Source organism: Bos indicus, chromosome 19 (genome assembly GCF_029378745.1).
Source record: "Bos indicus isolate NIAB-ARS_2022 breed Sahiwal x Tharparkar chromosome 19, NIAB-ARS_B.indTharparkar_mat_pri_1.0, whole genome shotgun sequence".
NCBI lineage: Eukaryota > Metazoa > Chordata > Mammalia > Artiodactyla > Bovidae > Bos > Bos indicus.
Window position 1 is genome coordinate 6,571,047 of NC_091778.1, and position 17,948 is coordinate 6,588,994.

The window sequence follows — 17,948 nt, forward strand, 5'->3', positions numbered from 1 at the left end:
ATGCCAACACTGCCGATTAGTTTGGCTTTCCTTTTTATTACCTGGATAATGGCCATGGAGACAATATGTCTTTCTCCCTCTCTACCATACCTGTCCACATCAACCTCCCCACTGCATTTCGGTCGGAATTCTCTTTCTGAAACACACATTTGACTCTTGTTCCCTTGCTGGTCTTCAGTCCTCAGCACCTTCCATTATCTGCCCCTTCCTTTTTTTCTCCAGCCTCATTTCTCAGGCCCCACAGTCATTCAGACAGACTGTATAGGGAACTCCTGCCTTGGTCGCTCAGCAGATTCCTCCTTCTTTAGACGCCACTCGGCCCAGCTCTTCTCTGAAGATGCTGACGTGTTCTGTCCTCCTCCCTCCACCAGCAGGCACCGCCTCTGCATTTGTTCACACCTGTCCAGCCCCTCTTGCCACTCCACTCAAGGGCAGTGAAGGAAGAACTTCCACCGCCAGAGAAGTTGCTGACCTGCTTGTCCAGGTCCCACTGGGACACTACAGTCATTCACTAATTTATTTATGTCTAGTGAGGTGGGTTTCTGAGACTTCAAGGCTGAGATCTGACCCTACGCTCTCCTTTGTGTTTCCTCTGAATGTGGTAACAAGCTCTCATTAAAGCCAACTAGTCTGTCACTGCGGCTGTCCCACTCAGCATCCCAGATAGGAGAACACCTTAGGGAGAGCTGGGGGGATGGGAAGACAGAAAGGTGGCTCAGCCTGTTGTTTCTTACTTGTCCTTGTGGCAGGAGGGTGCTTTTACCTAGAACCCGGATGCTGAGAGGGTTAGCTGAGTGGAGACGTGCTCTAAAATCCTACATCACCCCCTGTCACTGCAAACCTCTTACTAAATCCTATCACACTGTGTTTGCAATTAATTTTGGCATGAAAGGGAGGCATGTGTCTCTCCTACAGACTCTGAGTCCCTTAAGAGTCCATATGTTATTCTTCATCCCTCTCATTGGACATGGCACAGTGATGTTCAGTGAGTGTTTACAGAATAGTGAAGTGAATTATTGCTTTCAAAAGCTCTTTTGCTGTTTCCTGTGTCTGGTAGGGAAAAACAAAGTGAATGAAAAAGAAAATGAGATGGGAGTTTAGCACATCGACACCAACTAGTTCTACTAACTTGGAATGATGTGATGGGTTTTGCTAAAGAAGGCAGCGATGCTACATAAGTTTGACCATAAAACTCACAGTGTAATTACAGAAGGATTGTTAAGTATATATGCAAACTTTGTTGATTTTTGCATACATACAAAAGTCCTGCACAGTCCTGCAAAAAACCTTGATTTTTCCCAAGATTTTGAAAAAACGCAACAGGATGGTTTTGGTATGGAAGGGTAGGTAAAGCCCATAGCAAAGTAACTGTGCTTTTCAACGCAACAGTGTTAAACTTTTGTTGTTAAACTTCTGTTCTTACCGGTTAATTAATCATGTTGCTGAAGAATTGATTTGGCACAAAAGAGTTATGTATTGCCACGGTACTCTGAAGGTGCAGAAATTATCCCGTCTATAACTAAGCACATTGGAATTGCTTGTGTATGCTGTTTCACAATAAAGAAATTCATCATTCATCAGCAAACTATGGGGTGAGAAAACAGGAAGACAAAACAAATTGGGTGGATATAAAGTTACCTTGGCATATAGACAGTTCAAGTGAGACATTTCTTTGAAATGGAAAATGAAAAGATGTGTATGGGCAGATCCTATTAATATTTCTATATGCTGAGTAGTTTTATCATTCAGCAAAATGGCTGTCCAGGGAGGCCTTACAAATAACTGTGAAAAGAAGAGAAGCAAAAAGCAAAGGAGAAAAGGAAATATATAAGCATCTGAATGCAGAGTTCCAAAGAATAACAAGGAGAGATAAGAAAGCCTTCCTCAGCGATCAATATGAAGAAATAGAGAAAAACAACAGAATGAGAAAGACTAGAGATCTCTTCAAGAAAATTAGAGATACCAAGGGAACATTTCATGCAAAGATGGGCTCGAAAAAGGACAGAAATGGTATGGACCTGACAGAAGCAGAAGATATTAAGAAGAGGTGGCAAGAATACACAGAAGAACTGTACAAAAAAAAAAGATTTCATGACCCAGATAATCACGATGGTGTGGTCACTCACCTAGAGCCAAACATCCTGGATGTAAAGTCAAGTGGGCCTTAGAAAGCATCACTACGAACAAAGCTAGTGGAGGTGATGGAATTCATTTGAGCTATTTCAAATCCTGAAAGATGATGCTGCGAAAGTGCTGATGCCAGCAGATTTGGAAAACTAATCAGTGGCCACAGGACTGGAAAAGATCAGTTTTCATTCCAATCCCAAATAAAGGCAATGCCAAAGAATGCTCAAACTACTACACAATTGTACTCATCTCACATGCTAGTAAAGTAATGCTCAAAATTCTCCAAGCCAGGCTTCAGCAGTATGTGAACCATGAACTTCCAAATGTTCAAGCTGGATTTAGAAAAGGCAGAGGAACCAGGGATCAAATTGCCAACATCCCCTGGATCATCAAAAAAGCAAGAGAGTTCCAGAAAAACATCTATTTCTGCTTTATTGACTATGCCAAAGCCTTTGACTGTGTGGATCACAATAAACTGTGGAAAATTCTGAAAGAGATGGGAATACCAGATCACCTGACTGGCCTCTTGAGAAACCTATATGCAGGTCAGGAAGCAACAGTTAGAACTGGACATGGAACAACAGACTGGTTCCAAATAGGAAAAGGAGTACGTCAAGGCTGTATATTGTCACCCTGCTTATTTAACTTCTATGCAGAGTCCATCATGAGAAACGCTGGGCTGGAAGAAGCACAAGCTGGAATCAAGATTGCAGAGAGAAATATCAATAACCTCAGATATGCAGATGACACCACCCTTATGGCAGAAAGTGAAGAGGAACTCAAAAGCCTCTTCATGAAAGTGAAAGAGGAGAGTGAAAAAGTTGGCTTAAAGCTCAACATTCAGAAAACAAAGATCACGGCATCTGGTCCCATCACTTCATGGGAAATAGATGGGGAAACAGTGGATACAGTGTCAGACTTTATTTTTGGGGGCTCCAAAATCACTGCAGATGGTGATTGCAGCCATGAAAGTAAAAGATGCTTACTCCTTGGAAGGAAAGTTATGACCAACCTAAATAGCATATTCAAAAGCAGAGACATTACTTTGCCAACAAAGGTCCATCTAGTCAAAGCTATGGTTTTTCCAGTGGTCATGTATGGATGTGAGAGTTGGACTGTGAAGAAAGCTGAGTGCCGAAGAATTGATGCTTTTGAACTGTGGTGTTGGAGAAGGCTCTTGAGAGTCCCTTGGACTGCAAGGAGATCCAACCAGTCCATCCTAAAGGAGATCAGTCCTGGGTGTTCTTTGGAAAGACTGATGCTGAAGCTGAAACTCCAGTACTTTGGCCACCTCATGTGAAGAGTTGACTCATTGGAAAAGACTCTGATGCTGGGAGGGATTGGGGGCAGGAGGAGAAGGGGACGACAGAGGATGAGATGGCTGGATGGCATCACCGACTCGATGGACGTGAGTTTGAGTGAACTCTGGGAGTTGGTGATGGACAGGGGTGCCTGGCGTGCTGCAGTTCATGGGGTCGTAAAGAGTCAGACACGACTGAGCGACTGAACTGAACTGAACTTTATCATTCAGGGCAGTAATCCATGCATTTAATCTAATACCAGCTTTTCGTTTTTGTGTAGTGATCACACGGCTTATATATAGTTCTCTGTGTATGTTAGTTGTTCAGCCGTGTCTGACTCTGTGATTTTACATACTGTAGACCATCAGGCTCTTCTGTCCATGGGATTTTTCAGACCAGAATTCTGGAGTGGGTTGCCATTTCCTTCTGCAGGGGATCTTCCCAACCCAGGGATCAAACCCAGGTCTCCTCTGTGTCCTCCATTTCAGGCAGATTCTTCACCCACTTAGCCATCAGTGAAGCCAATATAGTTCTGTGATCACCATTAAAAAATAAAAGGCTGGCACAAAATTAAATGCATTGATTACTTCTCTGAGTAATGTATAAACATGTATATACATTTGTGTATATATATATACATGTATATATGTATGTAATGTATAAATGTATAAACATACATTTATATGTGTATATGTACACACATATACATGCTTTAGAAGAATAAGAAATATTTAATAGACTAAAGTCTACAGATTTTTAAGAATATGATGAAATGTTGGCCTATCACTCACAAATATAACCCTTAATATGACTCATATAAGGTGAAAAGTCTAGGAAGTTATCTTAGGTTTCCAACGTTGCTAAGACTGTTCATTGATTATATTCTTTCTGTCTCTGAGTAGCATATTCTTGATTAGTATTTAGTTCAGTTCAATTCAGTCACTCAGTCATGTCCAACCCTTTGCAACCCCATGGACATGATTAGTATTGGGTTGGCCGAAAAGTTCATTTAAGTTTTTCTATAAAATGTTTTGGAAAACTCAAACAAACTTTTTGGCCAACCAAGTATTTCACCCGTGGTCCAGTGGTTAAGAATCTTCCTGCCAATGTGGGGGACATGGGTTCAATCCCTGGTGTGGGAGGATTCCATGAACCATAAGGCAACCAAGCCAGTGTGCCCGCACTGAGCTTGTGCCCGCAGAAGCTGGTGAGCCCGCACATGTGCAGCCTGTGATTCGCAACAAAAGAAACCAGCACAACAAGCAGCCCACATGCAGCAACGAAGACCCAGCACGACCAAAAATAAATAAATGCATATAAAGCCGAAGTAGAGCCAAAGAAGCTTTTCAAAAAAGCCATCAATTATAAGACACACCACTATTTTATGTAAAACCAAAAATGATAAAAAGAATCTAAAATATGACATGGTAGTTTGAATTTTGTCTTACGGCTTTTTAAGTAAATCTAAGAGCTATTTTAACATAGTGTTTATCATGTGTGTGTATAAAGGAAAATTAAATACAAGTAAATTATGATATTCCTAAAACTTCTGTATATTCAGAGTGGAACTCTTCTGAATCTCTCTTTTAAATCAGTTTTCATCCACATTTTTCATAATAACATCCTATCTGCCATCAAAGTGAAGCTTTTCTTAAAGGACTGTTCTACTACCATCCCTAGGGGTTTTTTCCTGGGCTTTAACATCTGTTCTGAAGTTTGATGCTGGTACTTTTTTGATCTTTTCAAAAGGGTTTAATAGAAGAGCTTTTAGACTAATCAGGATTTATATTCCTTCCTCAAATAGTCCTTAAATGCTTTATCTCCTGAAAAGTAAAGGAGTAACAGTCCATTCACATCTCAAGAAAAAGAGCCAAGTTCATGCATGCATGGGCAAAGACAGTTGTATTGGTTGCCTTTGGCAGCGTTGGCGGCACAGGTGAGTCCAGCTGCTTTCCTGGCCCACAGCACGTGCAAGATATCATGGGTTGTAAGACACACCTTGCAGTGTGCTCAGTTCCCCTGAGGTGAGAAAATTTTTGAGTTAGGAGGGAAAAGATAGGAAATAGAAAACTAGGACTAACACAAAGGGAGGAGGGAAAAGCCCACATAGGGGCATGATGTCAAGCAAAGCCCATCCATCAGAGGGTGTGAAGAAGGGATGGCATTTTGGCTCAGTCCCACAGGGGAGCTCAGGAGACAATGTAAGTCCTACCCATGTCCGTTGTCCAAGCTGAGGCTCCCCCCACCCCTCTGTCATTGGTTAAGCACAGGAAGCCTGGCAGGAAGATGTGAATTTCTAGGTCCTTTGACCTCTGTGTAGACAAGGTGGGCTCCACAGCCCTGTAACAAAGAGAAGCAGGGCCAGATGTTGGGAGTAAGAGCGCACAGAGCTCATGTTCACGAGGGTGGTGGGCGGATCTGAGAGTGCGGACTGTGTCCACTACATGTCCCGAGTTCAAACACATTTAAATCTGAAAGATGTGTGTCTTAGAGCTGATGGAATATGGGACAGAGGGTCAAATTTCCTTCTTCCTGACTCATCTCAGAGTAACCTTAAAATTGAGTTAAAGATGAAATGTCTTAACATGAAAACAGAATGGCCTTTCTAAAATAGCGTGTAATTCAATCAAAGGTACTTTAAAGGCTATTCCTAAAAATCCTAACAGAAAATACTTGGAAGAGAGCAAGCAATTCTGCCCCTCCATTGACAGGAATTGAATGCCTGAACTATCTAGGACAGATTAACTGTGTTATCTACTCTGTGAAGTCAATCCTTAAGCCTGTGGACAATTCAGATTCCTTCAATAACCCATACCAGTGCCTTTTTCCTGCCAATTTCAAAGAAATTAGACACAAGCTTCCCCCTTCTGTGATATGAGGTTTGCCTAGAATTATTGATGAGTTACCTAAGATATGATTTAAAAAAAAAAAAAAACATTTTAAAAGCACAATAATACTCTATGTTGGTTGCATCAATAGCCTTAGATATTTTGCGGGCATTGATAAATCACTATAAACTTTCTGGAAAGCAGTCTTGGAACACCGATCAAAAACCTTAAAGATATTTAAACTTTTTGACCCTATAGTTCTAGTACTGTGAATTTATTCTCACATGCGTGCATGCTAAGTCACGTTAGTTGTGTCTGACTCTTTGTAACTCTATGGACCATAGCTTGCCAGGCTCCACTGTCCATGGGATTCTCCAGGCAAGAATGCTGGAGTGGGTTGTGATGTCCCCCTCCAGGGCATCTTCCCAACCCAGGAATCGAACCTGGGCTTCTCTCTTTTTAAAATTTATTTATTTTTTTAATTGAAAGATAATTGCTGTACAGAATTATATGGGTTTCTGCCAAACACTAACATGAATCAGCCATAGGAATACATATGCCCCCTCCCTCTTGAGCCTCCCTCCTACCTCCTTCCCCATCCTACCTCTCTAGGTTGTTATAAAGCCCTGGTTTGAGTTTCCTGAGTCATACAGCAAATTCCTATTGGCTGTCTATTTTCCACCTGGTAATGTAAGTTTCCATGTTACTCCCTCCATATATTCTGCCTTCTCCTTCCTTCTCCTCCCATCCCCTGCCCCCATGTCCATAACTCTGCATCTCCATTGTTGCCCAACAAATAATTTAATCAGTACCATCTTTCTAGATTCCATGTGTATTTGTTAGTATATATTTGTTTTTTCTCTTTCTGACTCACTTCACTCTGTATTTTAGGCTCTAGGTTCATCCACATCATTAGAACTGACTCAAATGTGTTCCTTTTTATGACTGAGTAATACTCCACTATATATGTGTACCACAGCTTCTTTATCCATTCACCTGTCAATGGACATCTAGGTTGCTTCCATGTTCTAGCTATTGTATATAGTCCTGCAGTGAACATTGGGATACATGTGTCTTTTTCATTGTTGGTTTCCTCAGGCTATATGCCTAGTGGGATTGCTGGGTCATATGATGTGAATCCATGTCTCTTACATTTCCTGCCTTGGCAGGTGGGTTCTTTATCACTAGATCCACCTGGGAAGTTTATCCTCACAAGTGACTACAACTTTAGATTTTAAGAAAATGTATTGAAAAGGTTTTCTGAAGCACTATTTAAAATAAAAAAGTCCTTTTATAGGCCTTGGACTTCCCCTGTGGTCCAGTGGTTAAGAATCTGTCTGCCGATGCAGGGGATGTGGGTTTGACTTCTGGTCTGGGAGGATTCCACATGTTGTGGTGCAGCAAAGCCCATGGGCCTCAATTACTGAAGCCCACACACTCTAGAGCCCGTGCTCCATTGCAAGAGAAGCCACCTCAAGAAGAAGCCCTCACATCACAATGAAGAGTAGCCCCTGCCCCCTGCAGGTAAAGAAAGCCTGCTCAGCAACAAAGACCCAGAGTGGCTAATAAATAAATAATGAAATTTTACAATAATAGATATGCAGATGACACCACCCTTATGGCAGAAATTGAAGAGGAACTAAAAAGCCTCTTGATGAAAATGAAAGAGGAAAGTGAAAAAGTTGGCTTAAAGCTCAACATTCAGAAAACAAGGATCATGGCATCTGGTCCCATCACTTCATGGGAAATAGATGGAGAAACAGTGGATACAGTGTCAGACTTATTTTGGGGGGCTTCAAAATCACTGCAGATGGTGATTGCAGCCATGAAAGTAAAAGACACTTACTCCTTGGAAGGAAAGTTATGACCAACCTAAATAGCATATTCAAAAGCAGACACATTACTTTGCCAACAAAGGTCTGTCTAGTCAAGGATATGGTTTTTCCAGTAGTCATGTATGGATGTGAGAGTTGGACTGTGAAGAAAGCTGAGAGCCGAAGACTTGATGCTTTTGAACTGTGGTGTTGGAGAAGACTCTTGAGAGTCCCTTGGACTGCAAGGAGATCCAACCAGTCCATTCTAAAGGAGATCAGTCCTGGGTGTTCTTTGGAAGGAATGATGCTAAAGCTGAAACTCCAGTACTCTGGCCACCTCATGCAAAGAGTTGACTCATTGGAAAAGACTCTGATGCTGGGAGGGATTGGCGGCAAGAGGAGAAGGGGACGACAGAGGAGGAGATGGCTGGATGGCATCATTGACTCAATGGACGTGAGTTTGAGTGAACTCCAGGAGTCAGTGATGGACAGGGAGGCCTGGCGTGCTGCAATTCATGGGGTTGCAAAGAGTCAGACACGACTGAGCAACTGAACTGAACTGAACTGATAGGCCTCAAACCAGGAGAACATCTGAGTAATATATATCTAACGTGATGGAAAATACTTAGTAATATTTAAAGACCCAGGGAAAATATCACACCTATAACATTGTGGAAATAAAAGAAAACAGGTGTCTGTTTACAGTATGATATCAACTGTATTTTATATATAAATACTACAGAAGACCTTGAAGAAAATATTAGATCAAATTATCAGTAGTATTTATTTTACTTGTTATATTTTTCTACATTTTAAAAATTCTCTATGGTAAGAAATTTATGAGAAAAAATAAGTGGTAAATTTATAAGAAAAAGTGGTAAATTTATAAGAAAAAATAAATTTTATATACGGAAAAAAATATATGTGAGCTGATGATAGTTTTTGTTTCCCCATTATTTCCTAGGAGAGTTTTGCTTTAGAACTCTGTATACAATCTGGTAAAAGTTTTTAATGCTGTAACATGAGGGCTGAAAAGAGGAATGGTTGGGCTGTGGGTATGAATGAGATCTGGTCTGTATTCTCAATACTTAAGTTGATTATTATGGAAACAAAAAAATATTTGCATTTAATATTTCTGTCTACACCTCTTGTGTGGCCAGATTCATTGCCTTTAACTCTTATTCAGAATTTTTCTCTTGCTAGAAAAATAAGATTGTCACAGATGAGATATTCCTTTTTTCATTCTCTAGTTGGATGGTAGCATAAAGACTGAGGCTTTCATTGCTATTATGGATGGCAATTTAAATATTCCTGAACAGTATCATTGAGAAAACATCCTGCAGGTCACCCGAGTTTTCCATCTATATCTTGCCTTTTTCAAAGATCCTGGACCTGTTTTCTCCCCACTGAAAACATTTAAGCAGTAAAAATAGCAGGGGATTTTAGCAAAGTTGATGTGTCATTAGGTTTTTCACTTTAATTCTTTACACCTAGAGCCAGGTCTGAAGTATTCCTCCTTTGGACACAGTGGCTGGTGCTGGACTGTGCCCTGAACTAGGTGAGCCTCTGAATAATGTCTTCTCAGGAAGCACAGAGATGGGAATATCAGACCACCTTACCTGCCTCCTGAGAAACCTGTATGGCAGTCAAAAAACAACAGTTAGAACCAGACATAAAACAACAAATTGGCTCAAGCTTGGGAAAGGGGTACATTAAGGCTACATATTGTCACCCTGCTTATTTAACTTAGAGCACAGTACATCACATGAAATGCCAGGTTGGATGAAGCTCAAGCTGGAATCAAGATTGCCAGGAGAAATATCAATAACCTCATATATGCAGATGAGACCACCCTTATGGCAAAAGCAAAGAAGAGCTAAACAGCCTCTTGATGAGGGTGAAAGAGGAGAGTGAAAAAACTGGCTTAAAATTCAACATTCAAAAAACGAAGATGATGACATTCAGTCCAATCACTTCATGGCAGATAGATGGGAAAACAATGGAAACAGTGACAGATTTTATTTTCTTGGACTCCAAAATCACTGGACAGTGACTGCAGCCATGAAGTTAAAAGATGGTTGCTCCTTGGAAGAAAAGCTATGAAAACCTAGACAGTTATTATAAAGCAGAGACATCACTTTGCTGACAAAGTCCGTCTAGTCAAAGCTATGGTTTTTCCAGTAGTCATGTACAGATGTGAGAAATGCATCATAAAGAAGGCTAACCACCAAAGAATGGATGCTTCTGAACTGTGGTGTTGGAGAAGACTCTAGAGAGTCCCTTGGACTGCAAGGAGATCAAGCCAGTCAATCGTAAAGGAAATCAACCGTGAATATTCATTGGAAGGACTGATGCTGAAACTGAAGCTGCAATACTTTGGCCACCTGATGTGAAGCTGACTCATTAGGAAAGACCTTGATGCTGGAAAGCCAAAAGCTTTTGACTGCGTGGATCACAAAAAACTGGAAAATTCTTAAAGAGATGGGAATACCAGACCACCTCACCAACCTCCTGAGAAATCTGTATGCAGGTCAATAAGCAACAGTTAGAACCACACGTGGAACAACAGACTGGTTCTAAATTGGGAAAGGAGCACGTCAAGGCTGTATATTGTCACCCTGCTGATTTAACGTATATGCAGAGAACATCATGCGAAAGAAATGCTGGGCTGGATGAAGCACAAGCTGAAATCAAGATTGCGAGGAGAAATATCAATAACCTTAGATACGGAGATGACACCAGCCTTATGGCAGAAAGCAAAGAAGAACTGAAGAGCCTCTTGATGAAAGTGAAAGAGGAGAGTGAAAAAGTTGGCTTAAAATTCAACATTCAAAAAACGAAGATCTGGTCCCATCACTTCATGGCAAATAGATGACAGACTTTATTTTTTTGGTGCAGATGTTGACTGCAGCCATGAAATTAAAAGATGCTTTCTCCTTGGAAGAAAAGCTATGACCAAACTAGACAGCATATTAAAAAGCAGAGACATTACTTTGCTAGCAAAGGTCCATCTAGTCAAAGCTATGGTTTTTTCCAGTAGTCACGTATGGATGTGAGAGTTGGACTATAAAGAAAGCTGAGAGCCGAAGAATTGATGGTTTTGAACTATGGTGTAGAATAAGACTCTAGAGAGTCCCTTGGACTGCAAGGAGATCAAACCAGTCCATCCTAAAGGAAATCAGTCCTGAATATTCATTGGAAGGAATGATGTTGAAGCTGAAACTCCAATACTTTGGCCACCTGATGGGAAGAACTGACTGCTTGGAAAAGACCTGCAAAAGACCTTGTAAAAGATGCTAACAAAAGTTGAAGGTGTGAGGAGAAGCGGGCAACAGAGAATGTGCCAGTTGAATAGCATCACTGACTCAAAGGCTATGAGTTTGAGCAAACTCCAGGAGATAGTGGACAGAGAAGCCTGGAATGCTGTAGTCCATGGAGTTGCAAAGAGTCGGACACAACTTAGTGACTGAACAACAATAACAGGAAGCACAAAAATCTTAGAGTCCCTCTAGTCAACCATCTCTCAAATGAAAGAAGCCTTTAAAGCATCACAGTAATAGCTACCTGAGTGCCTGATATCACTGTTGGTCATTCTCTGTAGAAGTGAGTTCTTGTCCTATTAAGATCAGCAGTCGGCTCTCCTGGAGGCACACTGCAGCCTCTTTCCTTGTGATGTGAGCTCCCTAGACAGACCACCATCGGGGGTAGCAGTAAGAACAAGCCTCCCAGGGGTCATTTGGATGGTGATCAGGAAAGTCACCCAAAGGAGATATTCAGGTAAAATCATCTGGAGAGATTTTAAAAATCATGAAGCTTAGTCAGACTCCAGGCCAATTACAAATAATCTCTGGGAGGAGGACCCAGGTACCTGTGCTTTAAAGATCCTCATGATTACAGTGTGTAGCCAAGGTTAAGAATCATTTCCCTGGACTATCTTGGAGTCCAGGTAACCAGAACTTCCCAAGAAGCAGGCTGCTGAAAACAAAAGTTATAGTCTCGTGCATACATTCTTACAGTCACAAAATTGAAACTGCAACCTCAACAAAGCTTACAATCAGATATGCACACACATACTCTCCAATTGCGTGACTTCCTTTGATAACACTTCCCCATTTTGCATATTTGAAGACTGCCCCTAAATCCTGTTTATTTTTTTTAAATGTCAACAATAATGCCACAACTCACATTTTTACAGAATTTACAATTTAAAGTTTGTATCTCATGATAACTGGGTGAAGCAGTCAGGGCAAGCATTCTTTCTGTTTTGCATATGAGAAAACTGAGGCTCAGATAAGTTATGTGAATTTCTCAAGCCATGTTATGGTTACCAACTGTAATCGTATTCACAATTTCCCTGGGACTTTCCCGGTTTTAAAAGTAGAGATCCCACATCTCAGGAGCCCTGTTAGCCCTTGGCCAGCCAGAGTGGTAAGTCACTCTGCACCTACAGCAAGAGGTTGAGATGGGTCCCAGGTATCTGTTCTGAAGGACTGTAGAGCTTGTGTAAGCCAGACCCTACTTTTTTCAGGGGGAAGAAAAGATCTGGGCGAATCTCCAGAACATGTGTTGGACCTCCTTCCACTCTGAGATTGATGTAGCGAGCCTGCCAGGGCGAGAAGAAAGAAAAGTGATGGGTCTCCACCTCCAATTGTATTGACAGAACATTCCCTAGGACTTGAAATTCCCAGACCACAGAGCAGAAAGTTGTGTCAGGTTTGTCTCTGTTTCTGTTTTGTTATTGTTGGGTTATTATAATTTTGGCTTAATATTTTTAAAATAATCATACAGAAAACTGAATTTCTTGAGGGGTGTAAAAATTCTATGAATTTTTAATGCAGCATGCATAGACACATTTGACCACCACCTTAATGAAGAAAAATGGCAACCCACTCCAGCATTCTTGCCTGGAGAATCCCAGGGATGGCGGAGCCTGGTGGGCTGCCGTCTATGGGGTCGCACAGAGTCGGACACAACTGAAGCAACTTAGCATTAGCATTAATGAAGAAATAGAGCAGTTTTATCACCCCACAAGCTCCCTTCTACCCTCCTTGTATGACATACTCAGTCCATCTCCAAATTCTGGCAATCACTGTTCTATTCTCCATAACTATAGTTTTGTCTTTTTGAGAATATATAAATAATCATAGCATGTGTAAACTCCTGAGACTGGCTTCTTTTACTCAGCATGCCTCTGAGACGCATCCAGGTCACTGGGTGTACCAAGTTTGTTCATTTTCGTTACTGAGGAGTATTCCATTACATGGGTGGACCCCAGCTTGTTCCTCCATTCACCTACCGAAACACATAGGGTTGTTTCCAGGTTTTGGTGATTATGAATTGAGCAGTTATAAACATTCATGTCTTAATGTTTGTTTTTCAATTGTGCTTTAAAAAAATGCCACATAATATAAAATTTGTGTGCTGGCTTTTGTATACACATGTGTTCACTCCTCCAGGGGAAATACCTGGAGACAAGAGTGCATAAGCATGTGTTGTGTTCATTTTTTTATTGCTGCTGTAACAAATTACCGCAAACTTTGTAGATTAAACAATACAAATTTATTATCATCTCACCATTCCATAGGTCAGAGGCCTAAAATGGGTCTTAGCAGGCTATATCCAAGCTGTTAGCAGGCTGCTCTAGAAAGAAACCCGTTTTCTTGCTCATTCAGTTACTGATAGAAGTCAGTTAGTGAACTAAGAACACTCTTTCCTTCTTTGGCTCATGGTCCCCTTGCTGCACTCTCAAAGCCATTCACATCACATCTCTATCTGACCCAGCCAGGAAAGATTCTCTGCTTTTAAGGACTCAGGTGGTTTGAGTAGATTCAGTTCAGTTCAGTTCAGTTCAGTTGCTCAGTTGTGTCTGACTCTTTGTGACCCCATGGACTGCAGCACACCAAACTTCCCTGCCCATCACCAACTCCCAGAGCTTGCTCGAACTCATGTCCGTCAAGTTGGTGATGCCATCCAACCATCTCATCCTCTGTTGTCCCCTTCTCCTCCCACTTTCAATCTTTCCCAGCATCAGGGTCAATGATCCTTCCAATGATTCAGTTCTTTACATCAGGTGGCCAAAGTATTGCAGTTTCAGCATCAATCCTTCCAATGAATATTCAGGACTGACTTCCTTTAGGATTGACTGGTTGAATCTCCTTGCTGTCCAAGGGGCTCTCAGAAGTCTTCTCCAACACCCAGATAACCCAAGATAATGTCACCATTTCAAAGTCTATATCCTGGGGAGTGGCTGAGATGGCAGTGTAGGTAGACAGCTCACTTCCTCCCACAGACACATCAAAATTAAAACTATTTATGTAGCAGTTTGTTGATGAGGAAAAACTAGAAGACTTGCAGGAAAGATCTTCTACACTGAAGATATAAAGAAGGAAACACAACAAGACAGGAAAGAGGGGTGGAGATGGGGAGTAGTCGAGACCATAACCCTGTTGGGCAAGCCACAGATAAGAGGATGATTATAATTGCAGAGATGTCCCCTAGGAAGCAAGGGGCTGAAGTCCCACATTGGGCTCCTCAGCTCAGGGATCCTGAACCAAACAGTCAGCTTTGATGCCTACGGGTGACCCAGAGTGCTGCGAGAGTCAGAGGCTTTACTCGACAGAAAGTCTCACATACTCCAGGACCCGGGGCAGAAGCAGTAATTTGAAAGGAGCATAGGTCAGACTCACCTGCTGATCCTGAGCCTCCCAAGAGGCAGAAGACAACCAAAGTTCACCCTGGGACATAGACACTGGTGGAAATCATTTTGGAGAACTTGTTCTACCACATGGACACTAGTGTTGGCGAGCACCATTTTGGAATCCTCCCTCAGCTCTGAGACCCAGACCCTCCCACTAGACTGTTGGCACCAGTGTTGGGACACCTCAGGCCAAGCAACTAGCTGGACAAATGACACAGCCCACCAACCAGCACTCCTGCTGTCTAAAGACTCCCTGAGCCAATGGCTGCCCCAGATCTGGCCTTGTTGACCAGAGGCCCAGACACCTGTGCTCTCTCACTGTGCCCTGAATCCCCCATGCCTGCAGCAAAAGACTCTGGGACTGTCTCTGCCCAGCAGTGGGCTGGCACTAGCCCTCAGACCAGCCTCACCCACCAACAGGTAGGCCCCAGCCCTAGAAACCTCTAGGCCCCAGCTCTGCCCACCGGGGGCTGAAAACACCAACTCTGGGGCCCTTGAGTCCTGCAGCCCTAGACCCAGGGCCTGATTCCACCTGCCACAGGGCAGGAGCTCGCCCCAGGGTTTGGCCTCACCCATCAGCAGGTGGACACCAGTCCCAGGGCCACCATGTCCCCACATCCTGATGGATGGGACCCAGCCCATCCAACATCAAGCCACCACTAGCCCCAAGATCCCTCTGGCCCCAGCCCCACCCACCAGCAGTTTGAGACACGTTGGAATCCTTAGTCACTCCAGAGTCCATCCCCACTTACCAGCAGATGCACACTAGTTTTAGGACACCCCAGACTCCACAGCCAGCCATGTCAGGAATTAGTCCCACTCACTATCAGGTCAACACTAGATCCAGGACCCCTAGCCCCACAACCACCCACCTCAGAACAGGACTCTGTCCACCAGAGGGCCATCATTAACCCCAGGACTCCCTGGGACCTAAAGTCAGCAGCTTGAGGCCCAATCCCACCCACCAGTGGCCAGAAGCTTTCACACAAGGCAGGTCCTAGCAAGCAACCAGACTGGGGACCAGCCACACCTACTAGACCACCCAGAGTAGTCAGTCCATCACAACATAAGGACCCATACAGCCCCCACAAAATGCACCCCTAGAGCATTTATCTCTGGTGACCAGAGTGGGATGCATATGATGTCTCCTACAAAAGACCATTTCTCCAAAACTGGGAAATGCAATCAACCTCTCAAGTAAATAGATATAAAAATAGCAAATTAAGCAACCAGAAGCAATAGAGAAATATGTAAATGAAGGAACAAGATAAAACCCTAGAACAAGAACTAAGTGAAGTGGAGTTAGGCAATCTACCTGATAAAGTATTCAAGGTAATGATCATGAAGATATTCAAAGTAACTCACAAGAAGTTTGGATGAACAGAGTAAGAAGATAGAATTTTTTAACAAAGAGTTAGAAAATATAAAGAAGAATCAGAGATAAGGAATACAATAATTGCAATGAAAAATCCACTAGAAGCAGCAGACAGTAGATTAGATAATACAGAGGAACAGATGAGTGAGCTGGAAGACAGAGTAATGGAAGTCACTGAAAAGTGAAGTTGCTCAGTCGTGTCAGACTCTTTGCCACCCAATGGACGATAGCCCACCAGGCTCCTCCATCCATGGGACTTTCCAGGCAAGGGTACTGGAGTGGGTTGCCATTTCCTTTTCCAGGGGATCTTCTTGACCCAGGGATTGAACCCAGGTCTCCTGCATTGCAGGCAGACACTTTACCATCTGAGCCACAGGAAGTCACTGAAGTGGAACAGAAAAAGGAAAAAGAATAAAAAGAAATGAAGATGATTTAAGAGACCAACATTGAGCATACTAACAGTCACAGTACAGGGGTCCCAAAAGGAGAAGGGAGAGTGCAGGGGACAGAGAACACATTTGAAGACTTAATAGCTGAAAGCTTCCCTAACCTGGGAAAGGAAACAGGCATCCTGGTCCAAAAACCACAGAGAGTACCAAATAGGATCAACTCAAAAAGGACCATACCAAGACACACAGTAATTAAAATAGCAAAAATTAAAGATAAAGAGAATGATAAAAACAGTTAAAAAAAAAAAAAAGCAACAAGTTATGTTTAAGGAATCTACATTCTCAAGTAATGAAAATAAAAACAAAACTAAACAAGTGAAACCTAATTAAACTTAAAATCTTCTGCACTGTAAAGGACACCATAAAAAAGTAAAAGACATCACACAGAATGGGAGAAAATATTTGCAAATTACATGACTGATAAGAGATTAATTTTAATATATATAAAAAGCTCATAAAACTCAATATCAAAGAAACAAACAACCTAATCAAAAAATGGGCAGCAGATATAAATACATATTACTTCAAAGAAGACATACAGATGGCCAAAAAGCACATGAAAATGTGCTCAGCATCACTAATTATCAGAAAAACGCAAATCAAAACTGTTAACACAATGATCACGTCACACAAATCAGAATGGCTATCATGAAAAAAGGTCTACAAAAAATACATGCTGGAGAGGGTGTAGAGAAAAGGGTCTCCTCCTACAGTGCTCATGGGACTGTAAGTGGGTAGAGCCATTATATAGAACACTATGGAGTGCTGGGAGCAGGAGCTCCGCCCGTGGCAAAGGTCATGAGGAAGGAGGCTCAGCATACACAAAGGCGGGATCAAGCCTCAGGAGTCCCCCTGGAAATTCTCGAGCATCTACCCCCAAAGCCAGAGTCTGCCTACTTTCTGCTTTGTGCTCTCACCTACACCTCTGACTTTACTGGGGGCTGTCCCCCACTATCTCTCTCTGAAAAAAAGAGTTACCTTACAGCTCCAGTTAATAAAGTTCCTGGGTGTGATAGTGTTTCAACCTACAAACTCCTTTGGAAGTCCTCTAGCCTGCCGGAATAGGTTTTTCCGACCACATGTGATTGCTCAGAGCCTCCCAACTGCGAGAGGCATGAGATGTTCTAAACTGTCTAAATACAGATTCCTTTGAACAGTTAAAAGATTGATTAGAAATTGTATTGGTGAAGGGTTTTTCACCTTTTGGGCCAATGTTTGCTGCTAACTCTCCATATTCCTTACCTGCTGTATCCCTGGCAGTGTATTGATTAATATAATTGGTGTAAGTAGTAGCTTTAATGTTTGTAACCTGGGACCCTTGAGTTAATTATTTTTCTTGTTATAGCCCACCACACCT

General features: G+C 42.2%; 1 protein-coding gene across 1 annotated transcript in view; it reads left to right on the top strand.

Moving 5' to 3' along the window:
* STXBP4 (syntaxin binding protein 4) overlaps nucleotides 1-16,849 on the top strand; it is a 253,383-nt gene extending 236,534 nt beyond the window's left edge. Inside the window, exon 18 of the mRNA XM_070772475.1 lies at nucleotides 12,599-16,849. Within this exon, the coding sequence (XP_070628576.1) occupies nucleotides 12,599-12,668 (70 nt within the window). The 3' untranslated portion in view covers nucleotides 12,669-16,849. The remainder of the gene's footprint in view (nucleotides 1-12,598) is intronic.
* The last annotated feature ends 1,099 nt before the right edge of the window (nucleotides 16,850-17,948 follow it).